Below are 18,366 nucleotides of genomic sequence, written 5' to 3'. Positions count from 1 at the left end.
TTATATGTAGTATCGAATACGTGATTCGGGTGCGGAACTATGTATTCATGTTGTTCATACTGATTGTCCTTTGTTGTCGAGGTTGTGTTGGACACACGACTTAGACTAATCTACAAGTCGGCGGATGACTCGGTTCCACTTGTCATGGACTGGTGCTCGCCTGAAGTGTTTAGCGAGTCAGACTGGACCATATTGAGATACAACGAGCACGGGGTTATTTATATGTCTCACTCAATGAAATCGTTAGACCCAAGCTTATCTGAGTTGTGGACAAGTTAACGTAGGTTATGTCAAATGATGTTCCATAACAGGGTTGATGTCTACGCACGCTTCTATTCCTGTAGACAGTGTTGGGCCTCCAAGAGCAGAGATTTGTAGAACAGCAGCAGGTTTCCCTTAAGTGAATCACCCAAGGTTTATCGAACTCGGGGAGGAAGAGGTCAAAGATATCCCTCTCAAGCAACCCTGCAATCACGATATAAGAAGTCTCTTGTGTCCCCAACACACCTAATACACTTGTCAGATGTATAGGTGCATTAGTTCGGCGAAGAGATAGTGAAATACAAGTGGTATGAATGAATATGAGCAGTAGTAACGGCGCCAGAAAATAGCTTGCTGGCGTGCAGTTGATGGTAGTAATATTGCAGGAAGTAAAGATGCAGTAAAACAGTAAATAAGCGATGATTGCAGTATTTCGAAACAAGGCCTAGGGATCATACTTTCACTAGTGGACACTCTCAACATTTATCACATAATAAAACCACTCTACACTCTCTTGTTGGATGACAAACACCATTAATTGTGTAGGGCTACAAGAGCACCCCAATGCCGGAGTTAACAAGCTCCACAGCATTCGATGTTCATATTTAAATAACCTTAGAGTGCATGATAGACCAACGCAATTATACCGAGTACTAACATAGCATGCACACCGTCACCGACAGACTATGAAAGAAGGAATAGATCACATCAATACTATCATAGTAATAGTTAACTCCATAATCTACAAGAGATTACAATCATAAACTACGCCAAGAACTACATGATACACACACCGTCACCTTTACATCATGAAGGAGGAATAGAGTACTTTAATAACATCACTAGAGTAGCACATAGATTAATAGTGATACAAAGCTCATCATATGAATCTCAATCATGTAAGGCAGCTCATGAGATCATTGTATTGAAGTACATGGAAGAGAGATTAACCACATAGCTACCGGTACAGCCCTTAGCCTCGAGGGAGAACTACTCCCTCCTCATGGGAGACAGCAGCGGTGATGTCGATGGAGATGCCTTCCGGGGGCACTTCCCCGTCCCGGCGGCGTGCCGGAACAGAGACTTCTGTCCCCCGAATCTTGGCTTCGCGATGGCGGCGGCTGCGTAACTTTTCTCGTCCCGTGGCTTATTCTTCCGAAGTTTTTAGGTCAGCAAGGCTTTTATAGGCGGAGAGTCAGAGTCGGAGGGGGTCTGGGGCAGCCAGACAACAGGGGGGCGCCCCCCCTTGGGCCGCGCCGCCACCATGTGTGGTGGCCCTGGGCCTCTCCTCTGGCCCCTCTCCGGTGTTCTGGAAGCTTCGTGAAATTATAAGATATTGGGCGTTGATTTCGTCCAATTCCGAGAATATTTCCTTACTAGGATTTCTGAAACCAAAAACAGCAGAAAACAGCAACTGGCCCTTCGGCATCTCGTCAATAGGTTAGTTCCGGAAAATGCATCAAAACGATATAAAGTGTGAACAAAACATGTAGGTATTGTCATAAAACTAGCATGGAATATAAGAAATTATAGATACGTTGGAGACGTATCAAGCATCCCCAAGCTTAGTTCCTACTCGCCCTCGAGTAGGTAAACAATAACAAGGATAATTTCTGAAGTGACATGCTATCATAAACTTGATCAATACTATTGTAAAGCACATGAGATGAATGCAGCGATTCGAAGCAATGATGAAGACAATGAGTAAACAACTGAATCATATAGCAAAGACTTTTCATGAATAATACTTTCAAGACAAGCATCAATAAGACTTGCATAAGAGTTACTCATAAAGCAATAAATTCTTAGTAGAAAGCTTTGAAACAACACAAAGGAAGATATACGTTTCAGCGGTTGCTTTCAACTTCAACATGCTTATCTCATGGATAATTGTCAACACAAAGCAATATAACAAGTCCAATAGGTAAACATGTAAGAATCAATGCACACAGTTTACACAAGTGTTTGCTTCTAAGATAGAAAGAAGTGGGTAAACTGACTCAACATAAAGTAAAAGAAAGGCCCTTCGCAGAGGGAAGCGGGGATTAAATCATGTGCTAGAGCTTTTTAAGTTTTGAAATCATATAGAGTGCATAAAAGTAAAGTTTTGAGAGGTGTTTGTTGTTGTCAACGAATGGTAGCGGGTACTCTAACTACCTTATCAACCAGACTTTCAAGAGCGGCTCCCATGAAGGACGTTATTTCTACCAGCAAGGTAGATCATCCATCTTCTCTTTTGTTTACACATGTATTTTAGTTTCATTATTGATGACACTCCTCCCAACCTTTTGCTTACACAAGCCATGGCTAACCGAATCCTTGGGTGCCTTCCAACATTCACATACCATGGAGGAGTGTCTATTTGCAAAATTAAGTTGCTTACTGATAGATCAGGGCAAAGCATGTGAAGAGAATTATTAATGCAAGTTAATTAATTGGGGCTGGGCACCCCATTGCCAGCTCTTTTTGCAAAATTATTGGATAAGCGGATATGCCACTAGTCCATTGGTGAAAGTCTGTCAGAAGTAAATGACAAGGTTGAAAGATAAACACCATATACTTCCTCATGAGCTATAAAACATTGACACAAATAAGAGATAATAGCTTTTGAATTATTTAAAGGTAGCACATGAAGTATTTACTTGGAATGGCAGAAAATACCACATAGTAGGTAGATATGGTGGACACAAATGGCATATGTTTTGGCTCAAGGATTTGGATGCACGAGAAGTATTCCCTCTTAGTACAAGGCTTTGGCTAGCAAGGTTGTTTGAAGCAAACTCAAGTATAAAACGGTGCAGCAAGACTCACATATGAACATATTGTAAGCATTATAAGACTTTACATCGTCTTCCTTGTTGTTCAAACACCTTAACCAGAAAATATCTAGACTCTAGAGAAACTAATCATGCAAACCAAATTTTAACAAGCTCTATGTAGTTCTTCATTAATAGGTGCAAAGTACATGATGCAAGAGCTTAAACATGATCTATATGAGCACAACAATTGCCAAATATTAATTTATTCAAGACATTATACCAATTACCACATGCAGCATTTTCCGTTTCCAACCAAATAGCAATTAACGAAGCGGTTTTCAACTCCGCCATGAACATTAAAGATAGAACTAAGAACACCAGTGTTCATATGAAAAAGCGGAGCGTGTCTCTCTCCCACATAAGCATGAATTTATTCAAACATAAACAAAAACAAAAGCAAACAGACGCTCCAAGTAAAGTACATAAGATGTGACTGAATAAAAATATAGTTTCACTAGAGGTGACCTGATAAGTTGTCGATGAAGAAGGGGATGCCTTGGGCATCCCCAAGCTTAGACGCTTGGGTCTTCTTGAAATATGCAGGGATGAACCACGGGGGCATCCCCAAGCTTAGACTTTTCACTCTTCTTGATCATAGTATATCATCCTCCTCTCTTGACCCTTGAAAACTTCCTCCACACCAAACTCAAAACAAACTCATTAGAGGGTTAGTGCATAATCAAAAATTCACATGTTCAGAGGTGACACAATCATTCTTAACACTTCTGGACATTGCCCAAAGCTATTGGAAGTTAATGGAACAAAGAAATCCATCAAACATAGCAAAACAGGCAATGCGAAATAAAAAGCAGAATCTGTCAAAACAGAACAGTCCGTAAAGACGAATTTTTTAGAGGCACTGGACTTGCTCAGATGAAAATGCTCAAATTGAATGAAAGTTGCGTACATATCTGAGGATCACGCACGTAAATTGGCAGATTTTTCTGAGTTACCTACAGAGAACCCTGCCCAAATTCGTGACAGACCGAAATCTGTTTCTGCGCAATAATCCAAATCTAGTATGAACCTTGCTATCAAAGACTTTACTTGGCACAACAATGCAATAAAATAAGATAAGAAGAGGTTGCTACAGTAGTAACAATTTCCAAGACACAACAAAACAGTAGCAAAATAAAAACATGGGTTATCTCCCAAGGAGTGCTTTCTTTATAGCCATTAAGATGGGCTCAGTAATTTCAATGATGCACTCCCAAGAAATAAGAGTTGAAGCAAAAGAGAGCATCAAAAAGCAAATTAGAAACACTTTTAAGTCTAACCCACGTCCTATGAAAAGGAATCTTGTAAATAAACAAATTCATGAAGCATAATGCAACAAGCATAGAAAGATAAAACAAGTGTAACTTCAAGATTTTCAGCAAAAAGAGAGGTGTTTTAGTAACACGAAAATTTATACAACCATATTTTCCTCTCTCATAAAGATTTTCAGTAGCATCATGAACAAACTCAACAATATAACTATCAAATGAAACATTCTTATCATGAGCTATATGCATAAAATTATTACTCTCCACATAAGCATAATCAATTTTATTAGTTGTAGTGGGAGCAAATTCAACAAAGTAGCTATCATTATTATTCTCATCAAGTGTAGGAGGCATAGTATAATCATAATAAAATTTACTCTCCATAGTAGGCGGCACCAAAAGACCACTATCATTATAATCATCACAAATAGGAGGCAAAGTATCATCAAAGAAAATTTTCTCCTCAATGCTTGGGGGACTAAAAATATCATGCTCCTCAAAACCAGCTTCCCCAAGCTTAGAATTTTCCATATCATTAGCAACAATGGTGTTCAAAGCGTTCATACTAATATCATTGCTACTAGCATGCAAATAAGATTCCATAGGTTTTTTAATTTTCGCATCAAACCATCCATGTCTTAACTCAGGAAATAGATTAAAAAGCTCACAGTTGTTTTCCATTATGCCTTACTAGTGTAAAACAAGAAACAAAAAGATGCAATTGCAGGATCTAAAGGAAATAGCTTCGAGCACTTACAACGGCACCAGAAAATAACTTAGTTACCTGGGACCGGAGTGTGAGTGCCTTTTACCTTTCCTCCTGACAAGAACGGCGAGAAAATAGCTTGATGTCTACGCACGCTTCTATTCCTGTAGAGACGGTGTTGGGCCTCCAAGAGCAGAGGTTTGTAGAACAGCAGCAAGTTTCCCTTAAGTGAATCACCCAAGGTTTATCGAACTCAGGGAGGAAGAGGTCAAAGATATCCCTCTCAAGCAACCCTGCAATCACGATACAAGAAGTCTCTTGTGTCCCCAACACACCTAATACACTTGTCAGATGTATAGGTGCACTAGTTCGGCGAAGAGATAGTGAAATACAAGTGGTATGAATGAATATGAGCAAGAGTAACGGCGCGTAAAAATAGCTTCTTTGGCGTGCGATTGATGGTAGTAATATTGCAGAAGTAAAGATGCAAAGAAACAAGAATAACCGATGATTGCAGTATTTGGAAACAAGGCCTAGGGATCATACTTTCACTAGTGGACACTCTCAACATTGATCACATAATAAAACCACTCTACACTCTCTTGTTGGATGACAAACACCATTAATTGTGTAAGGCTACAAGAGCACCTCAATGCCGGAGTTAACAAGCTCCACAACATTCGATGTTCATATTTAAATAACCTTAGAGTGCATGATAGACCAACGCAATTATACCGAGTACTAACATAGCATGCACACCGTCACCGACAGACTATGAAAGGAGGAATAGATCACATCAATACTATCATAGTAATAGTTAACTCCATAATCTACAAGAGATTACAATCATAAACTACGCCAAGAACTACATGATGCACACACCGTCACCTTTACATCATGAAGGAGGAATAGAGTACTTTAATAACATCACTAGAGTAGCACATAGATTAATAGTGATACGAAGCTCATCATATGAATCTCAATCATGTAAGGCAGCTCATGAGATCATTGTATTGAAGTACATGGAAGAGAGATTAACCACATAGCTACCGGTACAGCCCTTAGCCTCGAGGGAGAACTACTCCCTCCTCATGGGAGACAGCAGCGGTGATGAAGATGGCGGTGATGTCGATGGAGATGCCTTCCGGGGGCACTTCCCCGTCCCGGCGGCGTGCCGGAACAGAGACTTCTGTCCCCCGAATCTTGGCTTCGCGATGGCGGCGGCTGCGTAACTTTTCTCGTCCCGTGGCTTATTCTTCCGAAGTTTTTAGGTCAGGAAGGCTTTTATAGGCGGAGAGTCGGAGTCGGAGGGGGTCTGGGGCAGCCAGACAACAGGGGGGCGCCCCCCCTGGGCCGCGCCGCCACCATGTGTGGTGGCCCTAGGCCTCTCCTCTGGCCCCTCTCCGGTGTTCTGGAAGGTTCGTGGAATTATAAGATACTGGGCGTTGATTTCGTCCAATTCCGAGAATATTTCCTTAGTAGGATTTCTGAAACCAAAAACAAATGAACAAAGAATCGGCCCTTCGGCATCTCGTCAATAGGTTAGTTCCGGAAAATGCATCAAAACGATATAAAGTGTGAACAAAACATGTATGTATTGTCATAAAACTAGCATGGAACATAAGAAATTATAGATACGTTGGAGACGTATCAAGGGTTCAGGCCACCTGAGAATCAAGTTGTGTGACGTGGATAACCAAGATGATATTTTACCCCTCTGGATCAGAGAGATATTCTCTATGCCCTCTCGGATCATATGATTCGGAAGCATGGCCATGCGTGACTAGGTTAAGTGACCGATTAATAGTTAGTCTAATGAATCACATATCATGAATCGAGAAGACAGTCGAGCTATTACAAGGATGGCAGTAATTCACATATAGATTGACAAGGTCTATCGTGATAATAAAATGGACTTGTACGAAAGTCACATTTGAAAATTAGTCGTCACGAGACCCATTTCATAACAACCAATCCAATATGGCAGGACGTACGGCTATTAGCTCGTAAGAGCGTCCTAAACCTGGGTAAAAAAAAAGTTCCCTTGTGTGGATCTGAGGCGGCATAGAATCAAGCGTTCCTGTGCCACTTGTCGAACCAAAAAGGTGTGCCCGACATCTCTGGTGTCTGCAAACGCACCCGCGGCATAGTATATAATAAAACAATGGAGATGTGAAAGTCGGGGAGAAAAGTACACGATAACTTCTCAAAAGCTCAAAGTTGCACTAACATAGGTAAAAAAGAGCATTAAGATTTTCTTACCAATGTCATGCTACATAATTTGGAGCTTGGTACCTTTTTATCTTGCAGCTCAAATGAAACTAAAAAATTCACGAAGCTGATATTGTTTTGGGGTGAAGTAGGAGATGAGAGGCACATGATGTTGACATTCAAATGTTTAAATGGTCTCTTAGAGCATCTCTAGTCAGGGCTCGAAATGCACATACGTATGGGGTGTGCTGGCATATGGGACAGTTGTTTGTGGAGAGCATGCACCTAGCCGGCCACCTCATACGACACTTCCATTTTTTCTAAATTTAACCATATTTCTAACAAAGATGTGCAGTTTTCAACATAAAATAGGTTTTACAATACCTAAAAATAGAAATAAAAAATCATACAGTTTAATATAAAATAAAATTCGAGAAGTTCAACTTCATCAAATCTCATGCGACGCTTCCTTTTTTCATTAAAAAATGCTCCACTAGATTTGCAGTGTTCATCACTAATCTCCCCATGCACCCGGAGGAAAGCAACAAACTCGGTAAACACCTAGTGATCAACTTGTGCAAAAGGTCCTTGTAGGCAATACAAAGCTTCAACAACTAGAGCAGTGTGTTCACTCTCGATGATCGTGTTATGCATGATCACACAAGCATTCATGACCTTCCATACATGAGAGTGTCAACGAGGTAAGAGCAGGGTACCGAATAATAGAAAAATAAGCTTGGAGCACACCAAAAGCCCACTCGACATTCAAGCTATAACTCTGTTGGCATGAGGTATCCCAAGTTTTTTGTAGCCTAGAGGGTCTGAGATTGTCTTGACAAATGTCGAACATATTAGATAGATGCCATCGGCTAAGTAGTACCCGTTAGTATATTGCTGGACACTGATCACATAGTTGCACGCTAGAGCATTACCTTCAGTAAGTCTAGTGAACCGTCAAGAGCGCTGCAACAATGATTCATAATCTTTCAAAGATTAAAGTATCACATCATACAAGTGTTGCTAACCAAATGGATATTTATTTCATCCCCAATGCATGGAATCAATGCTTCTAAGCATCTCAGGACCTCTATGCTTTTTTTGTGCCAGACTCCAAGTTATGTCTGCTTCATTTGGTGGTCTGAAATAAGTTGGTCCAAATACTGCCACCATCACCCTACAAAATTGGACTACGACATGCATAGGTAGCTATATTGTGTATCTGCAGGAGCTCCACATGTAAGAAGCCTCATTGTAGGCGGTGTATTTTTTGAATTGATGAGAAACCATACATTCCAGCGAAGTCTAGGGCGTGGGGTTGGTATCCAGCGCGACGGAGATCCAGAGTATAGGCCGGATCCATGGTCTCTCTTCCCAGATTGAGGAGGGTGTTAGACCGCTCGAGGTGGACTACCGACGAGTGGCGCTATAGAGGTGGGTGTGGCGTTGACGACGGTGACAAGGACTCCCACAAGCAACTATCGAGACTTGTGAGTTCTACTCCGAGTCCTCTCCTGCGCCATCTCGTTGGTCCTCCTTGAGGTAGCGCCAGAGGCTGACGATCAAATCGTCTATGATCGGAAATGGTTCCTGGGGGTTCGTTGGGCTTGGCCCATTGGGGGCGTGCGAGATAATGCATCGGACGAAGGATTGTCTGATGAAAAGGAGTTGACGTAGTGACATAAAAAGAAACATGTTCCTCCTTTTCAGGTAGTAGCTAGAGACGACCTGGGTTTTGGTCCATCTAAATTTGTTCAAGTATAGTTTTTTTTAGTTCCAAGGATTTTACATTTTATGTTCATCACCTCTTTTGGGTTATTCAAGTTTTTGATTTGTAATTCCTACTATAAAGTTGTTCTTGTTAATGTATTTTTCAGTTCATCACCTTTTATTTGTCAACACGAATTATGATAACAAGTTTAGAAAAAATGATTGGGCTACTTTTAGGCCTTTTGATTATAGGGTTTATGTTCGCGTCTGTTCTGAAGAATATATATAATTGACATATTTTTATTTGTTATTACTAATTTTTGACTCTTAGCACATTCAAATTTGTTCCAGTTTATATTTTTATTAGTTATTAGTTCTAAAGATTTTATATTTCCATTCGCCACCTATTTTTAGTCTACTCAAGTTTTTTTTTTCCGGACGATAATATTCTGAATCGAGCTTCAGTGGGCCGACAGCCCACCTGCGTCGGTGGCTCCCTCCCGTTTTCCACGTGCGACTTGCTCGCCGCCGCCAAGGGAGAATGGAGAAGAAAATAGACAGCCGAGTGGCCAACGACTCCTCCTCGCCCTCGCCCCATCCCACCACCACCGTCCTCCTCCGACGACCTCTCTGGCCGGATCCCGGCCCACCCGCGAACCCGACGCGACCATGGCCGCCGCAGCAGCGCACGCCCAGCTCCGCGGATCTCCGGCGGCGGCGAGCAGGAGGTGGCCGGCCCCCTCCCGCGCCGCCCTCGTCCGCCCCGCGCCGCTCGCCGCCTCTACCAGGCTCCTCCGCTCCGGTGGCCTTTTTCCGGCTAGCTTGGCCACCAAGGTGCGTCCTCGCCCTTCTCTCCGCTTGGATCTACAACCGCCCTGATGTACATGTGCTGCAGAGCGTGTCCTCCTGCGATCTGGGCTTGGGGGATCGCGTTCTCCTCGAGAAATGGTTTACCACGTACTACTGCTAAGGGGGACGACCCCTGGCTAGATTTTAGTGCTCTGGTTCGGTTGGGTGACAGGGGAAGTGGTAGGGAGCCAGAACGCATTAGTTCATTTTATTTAGTTCTAAAAAGGGATGTAGCTATGAACATCAAAGTATGTATGTATCCGAAGTGTGAACCAAGTGATGATCTTAAGGTACTGCATCTTGCTAGGTTCCTATATGGATTGTCTGGTTCCACCTAGGCAAATATCAATTTTATTGAGGCCAAAGCTTAAAGAAAATGCCAGCTCTCACCTCCCTCCGTGCTAAGATAGTTAGGCCATATTTTTTTTATATCACACTGCCGTGTTTGTAGTTGTCTTTGGAGGAGTATAATTCTGACCAAAACAATCTTTAGTTGCGCCCCATGAATTTTATTCATGTATTTTCTGTTCTCGTAGCACTCTCCCTTTCTTGAGATGCCCCCCCCCCCCCCCCCCCATATTTGCATACGACCTAACTTGGTAATTATCGCTGTGGAGACCTATTCCTCTTTTGACAGTGTAGCTTGTGGTGTTGCAGCCGTTGACGGCGATGTGCATGAAGTCAAAATGTACTGGTACTCCCGTCGAACACGCCACTGCTCCTGAGCATACAGGAGATGAAATTCCGGAGCCAACCACCGTGGTGGCTGCTACTGAAGAGGTAGATATAGACCTGGGAGATGCTCCACAACAGAAGAGTGCGATAATACACGACTTCTGCCTCGGGATCCCTTTTGGTAATGATGGCAACTTGTACCTTTTATAGCAAAGTTCAGTGTGACTCACAGCTTGGATGACAAGCTAGTCGTTATTTGAGTCTTGAAGTAACCTGATTATTTTGGCTTAGCCCTTGCATCCACTCAGTAAAATGTCTCCAAATTTCTTGTATTACACCTGACATGCCATGTTTTGTGAAAGCTGCTAAATACTCTGTTATGTTATCCGTATCTGACGCCTGATTTACCTGATCTTGGCACATTTAGATTTCCTTGCATATTGATTACAGTTTCCCCAATCCAGGCGGGTTATTATTTTCCATGGGCCTTGTTGGATTTCTTTTCTGGAGGAGTCCTGTAAGTTTAACTTTTGGTGTTGCACCTGGGCTTGCTATATTGGCACTTGCTGTGCTTAGTCTCAAGGGCTGGAGGAGTGGAAAGTCCAGCTTGCCATTTATACTGGCACAAGGAGGTATTGTAGTTTTCCTTAACATCCTAATAATTCCGATAATAACGGCGCGCCTTTCCAATATTGATGCTTATAGAAATATTTCATCCTGGACCTGGTAGTCTGCTACTCCCTCCGATCCATACAAGTGTCGGAGATTTTGTACTAATCTAGTACAAAGTTTATATACTAAGTCACCGACACTTATTTTGGATCGGAGGGAGTGCTATAAAACCAAACTGAAGTGCCACATTGTGGAAAAAATATATGCTAATTAACTTGCTCTGCTCATCATTTACAGCTGTTGCTGCTGCGGTAGCATGGAAGCACTGTCAGGCGTACACCGTAGTAAGTAACACTGCCAATTTTCTGTGAGAAAACTGCTGAATCTGAATCGCATCCTGATCAATCCACTCTTTTTGGACAGACGAAGAAACTGCTTCCTTGGGGCTTTTACGCCGCACTCAGGTAGTCCTCGATTGCCCCTTGTTAGTATCATGTTTCAGCTGCCCATTGCACTCTTCTGCCCCCCCCTGACAACTTCTCTTGGCACCAGTGCTGCAATGATCTGCTTCTACTCATATGTCTTGCTTGCTGGAGGGAATCCGCCGCCAAAGAAGAAGAAGGCAGCAGCTGCTCCTGCTCCTGCTCTATAAGTCAGAGTCTTTACTTGTGTTACCGTCGAGGTCGTGCTCTAGTAAATGTATGGATGATATGGGTGTGTTCTGTTTCTTTTAATTATAGAAAACCCTGGAAATAACAGGTTGTGTTGTAGCATAGTTCATCTGCTTGTCTTTGTAATTGATGGAAGATCTAGAGTAGGTTAAACTTGCCCTGGTTCTGCATGAAATTTTGTTCCTGAACATTGTTCTTATGCCTGAACAAAGTTTTGCTTTTATTGCACTGCATGTCCAGATATTGCCTTGTACTACCAAAACCACAAATGTTGTACTTACATGTAACGCATGTTCCTTATTTTCCTATCCGCAAAAGCAACATAGGCATGCCAATACGTACAGCTTACGCGTGTCTTGGCCATAAAGCGTTAGGTTTCCAACTATCTGAAACTTCAGGCCTGTAAATTAGCCTCCGTTCACAGGTTCACTTCCACAGCACCACAGACGGTCAGAGTTGCTTGCTAGATCCGTAGAAATCTTGTACGTCCTTAATTTGGCCAATGGCTGGCCTTGTTGGTCAAGCAAACGGAGCATCTCTTGCACCTGTAATATGCGATGGCTAATTATATATCTGACCTCAGTTAGTGTACTTCAGGAACCGTGGAAATGTCTCACTGGACGTTCAATTCAATGCCATATGTAAGCCGTTCGTGCTGATTCGGACTTGCACTTAACTCAAGATATCAATTAGAGAACTATGAGATTCAAGCATAAGCACACATAGTCCACCGGTTGCTGAGGCAAATTCATCATATTCCAATTACCTGATGCCATCTCTATACAGTTACAAAGGAGTAAAAGAGAGAGAAAAACCGAGTGTAGATCTTTGTAGGAGCATTTGATAATATCAGAGTTCTAACTAAACATAACTCCGTCTCATCCCGTGAAAGAAAAAGAGGCGGCGGCTAGGGTGGAAACCCCTAGCAGCTGCCGCTATCTGCCTCGTTCTCGCCGTCTACGACCGGGAATCAACGGGCCCCCGCCTCCTTTGCTAGCTGCTCCGCCGGCTGGAGGGGGTGGGGATCTTGGACCTGCGTTCGGCGCTGTAGAAGTCAATCGACATCGTTGTTACGGTGGCTATGACGGCGTTGTGCGGGACAATAATAAGGTATACCTGCCTCCTCATCCACCTCGTTGGCGGCGATCTCGCCGGTGGATCTCGTCTAGTCTACGTGTGCTTTAGGTTTGGTATTAGAAGATCGGATCAATTCAAGGATTCAATGGTGACAACTTCAGCTCTGGGGCGCTGGTCCTCAGGGCACGCGCACCAAGCCTTCCCAATTGTCATCAATAACGTCAGGCTGGCTACAGTAAAGGAGCGGCGATAGTAGCGCGTCAGCGGCTCACTCCGGCGGCAATAGTGGTCTATAGGTGGTCCAAGAACCTCAATGTAATTTTACTTTGTTTGAGGTACTTTGTACGTTTTATGAATTTATGTAATAGATACGAATCTTTCTTGCAAAAAAATAATATATCAGAGTTCTCACTTGCTGACCTTATGGATGAGCTGATAAAAACTTTTACTTCATCCGTCTAACAAAGGATGTCTCAACTTTATCTAAATTTAGATGTATCTATACGCTAAATTGTGTCTAGATACATCTAAATTTAAATAAATTTGAGACATCCGATCCGATGGAGGAGTACTTGTTTCTCATAAAATAGTACGATTGGAGAGGAGAGCCCCAAAATTGTGAAGAATATGTGGTGATTGTTTATCGTCACCGGACGCAAATGCCACGTTTCCTCTACGCGTGGAGGCCGTCCATTGGGTAGAGACACGCCACCACCGTCCACCCTGGCACGACCACCACAAAGTACACCGGCCGCCGCCGCCGCCGCTGCGCAGACCTTCTCCTCTCCGACTCCGGCCGTCCACTCCTCTTGCATCTCCCGTCCAACTCCACGTGTGGAACACCCTTGATGCTACCGTCCATGGCGTCCCGTTTCGTGTAGAGTCCCCTTCCTACCCAATCCAACCAATCAGGTCCCCAACCCCACCGGAGGAAACTAGGCTACCGCCGCCGCCCTCAGTGCCTATGTCTCCGAGGGAGTGAAAGCCGCGCAGACAACCCCCCGTCGCCAATTCGCCGGCGACTACCGCAGCAGCTCCCCGCCCAATCACTCCCGGAATCCTCCTACCGGTAAGCGACCACGAACTCACCATCGTCTGATGCAAATCTGCGCAAAATCCCTCGCGGATTGGGCCTCTGACTCCCGCCTTCTGTTCCAGGTCGAGCGAACTCGCGGCGCGCGGCGGAGATGATCCGGCTACGGACCTACGCGGCGTTCAGCCTGCTGGCGACGACGGCCGCCGTGTACCACGCCTTCAGCACGCGGGGCCAGTTCTACCCGGCGATGGCCCACCTCTCGGCCTCCAAGCCCTGCCTCGTGCTGCTCCTCAACGCGGGCCTCGTCGCCATGTGCGCCGCCTGGCAGCTCGTCCGCCGCGCCTTCCTCGGCCCGCTCCGGGAGGCCGAGGCCGAGCGCCTCAACGAGCAGGCCTGGCGGGAGGCCGTCGAGGTGCTCTTCGCCGTCACCATCTTCCGCCAGGAGTTCTCCCTCGCCTTCCTCGTCATGGTCGCCGCGCTGCTCCTCGTCAAGGCGCTGCACTGGCTCGCGCACAAGCGGGTCGAGTACATCGAGACCACGCCCTCGGTGCCGGCGCTCTCGCACGCCAGGATCGTCTCCTTCATGGCCTTCCTTCTTGTTGTCGACTGCATCTTCCTGTGGAACTCGCTCGGCTCGCTCATTCACAAGCGGGAGGCATCTGTTGCGATCTTCTTTTCCTTTGAGTAAGTTCTGAAAACATACATCTAGTTCAACTTTCAGCACTTAACATATAACCCGATCTTGTTCCAGGTATATGATACTGGCAACATCCACAATATCGACATTCCTAAAGTATGTATTCTATGTCAGCGACATGCTAATGGAAGGTCAATGGGAGAAAAAGGCAGTGTATACGTTTTATTTGGAGCTTATCAGTGACCTTGTGCACTTGTCTTTGTATATGCTCTTCTTCATAGCAATCTTCCTGTAAGTTGTTCGAAGATGTTCATTCCCATTAGTATACTCTAGTTTGAACTTCTGTGGGTTGATCCGCTATACTGAAATCAGGAACTACGGAGTCCCGCTGCACTTGATCCGTGAGCTCTATGAGACCTTTCGCAACTTCAGAATCCGGATATCAGATTATGTACGCTACAGAAAGATAACTTCCAACATGAATGAGCGCTTTCCAGATGCTACAACAGATGAACTCACTGCGTGAGTTATTTGATTCCATTGACACTGTTTCAGTTGATTCGGCAAGGGAACTTCTTTATAATGTAGATTCTTTATATATTCAGGAGCGATGCCACATGTATTATTTGCCGTGAAGAGATGACCACAGCAAAGAAGCTGCTTTGTGGGCACTTGTTCCATGTACATTGTCTTAGGTCATGGCTAGAGCGCCAACATACTTGCCCCACATGTAGAGCTCCAATTATCCCTCCGGACAATGGACGTGCAGCATCATCAGCACAGCAACATGGAGCTCAACCTGGTGAGCTTCTCTTCAATGGTCTGGCCTTTTGAATTTCGCACTTAACCACTTTTATCAGTTAGTACTAGATGATGAAAGGAGTTCTATATGTCATTCCTGATTCAGTGGCCTTTTGAATTTCGCACTTAACCACTTTTATCAGTTAGTACTAGATGATGAAAGGAGTTCTATATGTCATTCCTGATTCAGTACGGAAAACAGTTGCAGGCACTGGTACTTCAACTTCAGGAGGAGCACCAAGTGAGAACGTGAACATGCGCCAAGCAAAACTTGAGGCTGCTGCTTCAGCTGCTTCCGTGTATGGGAGATCATTTGCTTATCCTCCAGCAAGCACTTTGAATAGGTATATTTTACTGGAGTAGCTTAAACGGCAAAGCTTGTCATGATCCTGTTAAAGATCCATTAGTTATGATAATAAATGATTGTTATTTTTAGTTAATTTGAAACTTCCTTAGTTTATAGACATGTCAGTTGCAAGCTGGCTACATTGCTAACTTGGAACATATCCCCAACTTTGCCAGTTTGGTTATGAATTGTTCAGATTTACCTAATCTATGTTGATGCTGGTTTAATATTCTGCATGAAAATGTCCAAAATTGTTGTTTTTCCTTGATAAATGTATAGATGCTCTTGGTCTTTGGAACAATTTTCTTTTTGCCACTAAGCCTTTTGGTCTTTGGAATAATGTGTGGGTTGTGACATTTTTATTTTGTTTCTGCACCGGTTGTCTCATTGATCTGTTGACCCAAACAGTGCAACGTGGCAACAATGGGATGAACACTCAGCCGTGTGCTCTTTTTGAACATATTAACGGTTATTGTATTCAAGTTTAAGTTAACATGCTTTATTCAGTTTTGGGCTTTGATTTTTGTACTCCCTCCGTCCCACGAAACATGTCGAAGATTATGTAGGACGGAGGGAGTACTAGTTATTATGTGGCATACATAGAATCTGCTAGGACTAGGTGGTTACCATTTGTCTAACTTAGTTACTTGAGTTTGTGTTAGTCACTGTGTTTCAGCTACCTGAGATTGGTTTTGTCACTGTGTTTAGCAGTTTTTAATATTTGACTGATAGAGTATGAAACAGCGACATTTACTTTGTCCGGTGCATGCTAACACTAATAACACAAATTACTTTTCATTCAATCATCAGACATTCAGGACCTATGCATGCTGCACCAAGTACTTCACAATCAGGAGAAGCAAGTAGTTCCACTGGCCATCCTTTAGAACCTCAGCCTTTTTATTCACATGGTCCAGTTGGTTCTACAGCAAGCAGCAGGGACCCTGAAAATGCTCTACAAAAGGCATATGAAAAAGCTATCAGGAGCCAGATAGAGGTAATATATGAGTATCATTTCTTATAGCAGTCTTCTGTAACTTGGTATTTGTATAGCTAGTGCTGCATATGAAAATGCTGCAAGGAGCCAGCTAGATTAATTTCTGAATAACATATACGAGAATGCCCTTCTCCATTTTCTCTTAGAATCCCAGTACAAAACAACTGTGAATTTGGGATGATTCTTAAGCACTACCGTCATATTTGTTTGTCAACTTTCCCTATTTATTTGATATTCAAACCAAAGTGGCTTTGCTTAGTTGCATATAGTAAAAGATTTGCACTAGATATATCCCAACGTTTCTGCTATCTATGGCTTATTGCCCATATTTATGTTAGTCAATAGCAGCTGCAACTGACTCACTTATAATAGTGTGAGATCGATAGGAATACCATCAGCCCATTTATTTTGTTATTATAGTTATTCAGTTCCATTACTAGCTTGAGATATCCTTGATTTTTGTAGAGAATTATGTGCAACATTCCAGTATATCTTATACTCCCTCCGTTTCAAAAAAAGCTTCTCAACCTTTTCTAGATACGGATGTATCTAGAACTAAAATGTGTCATACATTCATATCTAGAGAAAGTTGAGAAACAGAGGGAGTACTTACTCTGTTCACTAATGTAAGACCTTTTAGATATTTCAAAGTGGACCTAGATACAGACCAAAATTTGTGAATCTACACACTAAAATGTGTCTAAATACATGCATTTTATTAAGAAAAAAAAGCTAAAAGGCCTTACATTAGTGAACGGATGGAGTAACATTCTTGATGGGAAACTATAAATCTATAATAATTATGAAACAGCTTTAGAAATTAAACATAGTTCATCACCTTCAAAGGATAGTCTTCTTCATTGCTGCATGATTATAATCTGCCACAATTCTCATGATATAAATGTTTGTCTAGTGGTAAGAACTAACAAATGCAGTGAAGTAACTAGATCTTGCTCTGTGTAAATGGCATCGTTTGATATTTATCTCCCCGTTGATGCTAGCCAACATAATTCATGTGACTTTATCTCCAGGTGTTGCAAATTCAATTGCAAATGGTGCAGGAAAGGGCTACAACACCAGCGGCAACTAACAATGCGAGTGCTGAACATGCCTGAAATAAGTGAAGCGGTAAGTAGGCAAAGAGGATAAGCAGATGTTGTAGATGGAGATTGTGAGGATATACAAAGGATGTAGATGGAAGTTGTGCTATACCTGATGTGGAACTCTGACGTGATGTCTTGTTTATTTTGGTAGGCTCTGTCTAGTTATTTGTATATTAGCAGCCTCCGTGTCGACATCAGATGTCTGTTTGTTCTAGCTGGTACTAATTTATCTTGTTGATGAATCAAGATTATACATATGTCTGCGAGGGATAAAGATGATCCTCGACGTGCCATCAGAAGTTTAGACTACTCTGTTTTCCTTCGTTATGCTACTGGAACCGGGAATTTTTGGCTGCTGGGATTGAAAATGGCATTTGGATTGGTCGAGCTCATATGATTATATATGCTAGTGAAATCCTGAAACTATTGTATTGATGAAGAACATATTTTTTCATCACATGGTGTTACAGCCTAGAATCAGTACCCCTGCTGGGCCTTTTTGAACAGAATCTCACTAGCTGCATTGCGAAGCTGTTTCAGTCTAAATTCGTGTTCTTTACCGCTGAGGTTGATAGGCTAGTAGCTCCGTGTCT

The 18,366-nt window shown here is 43.0% G+C and overlaps 2 protein-coding genes across 3 annotated transcripts; both read left to right on the top strand.

Annotated features, from left to right (window-relative positions):
* Window positions 1–9,510: 9,510 nt before the first annotated feature.
* Window positions 9,511–12,004, top strand: LOC127317151 (protein FATTY ACID EXPORT 1, chloroplastic). Its single transcript, XM_051347669.2, has 6 exons — window positions 9,511–9,803; window positions 10,476–10,674; window positions 10,958–11,125; window positions 11,403–11,449; window positions 11,529–11,569; window positions 11,658–12,004. Exons 1-6 carry the CDS (start codon window positions 9,639–9,641, stop codon window positions 11,755–11,757), a joined length of 720 nt encoding a protein of 239 aa, XP_051203629.1. The 5' UTR covers window positions 9,511–9,638; the 3' UTR covers window positions 11,758–12,004.
* A 1,482-nt stretch (window positions 12,005–13,486) lies between these two features.
* Window positions 13,487–18,072, top strand: LOC127317152 (ERAD-associated E3 ubiquitin-protein ligase HRD1). Of its 2 annotated transcripts, none has more exons than XM_051347670.2 (8): window positions 13,487–13,922; window positions 14,012–14,573; window positions 14,641–14,817; window positions 14,899–15,048; window positions 15,132–15,346; window positions 15,530–15,671; window positions 16,484–16,670; window positions 17,702–18,072. In XM_051347670.2, exons 2-8 carry the CDS (start codon window positions 14,041–14,043, stop codon window positions 17,783–17,785), a joined length of 1,488 nt encoding a protein of 495 aa, XP_051203630.1. In that variant the 5' UTR covers window positions 13,487–13,922; window positions 14,012–14,040; the 3' UTR covers window positions 17,786–18,072. The 2 variants fall into 2 exon arrangements, with proteins under 2 accessions (XP_051203630.1, XP_051203631.1); XM_051347671.2 differs by having other exon boundaries at window positions 13,489–13,922; window positions 15,132–15,328.
* The last annotated feature ends 294 nt before the right edge of the window (window positions 18,073–18,366 follow it).

Source organism: Lolium perenne, chromosome 7 (genome assembly GCF_019359855.2).
Source record: "Lolium perenne isolate Kyuss_39 chromosome 7, Kyuss_2.0, whole genome shotgun sequence".
NCBI lineage: Eukaryota > Viridiplantae > Streptophyta > Magnoliopsida > Poales > Poaceae > Lolium > Lolium perenne.
Note: the sequence above shows the minus strand (reverse complement) of the source record. Positions and strands in the feature narration are given on the sequence as shown.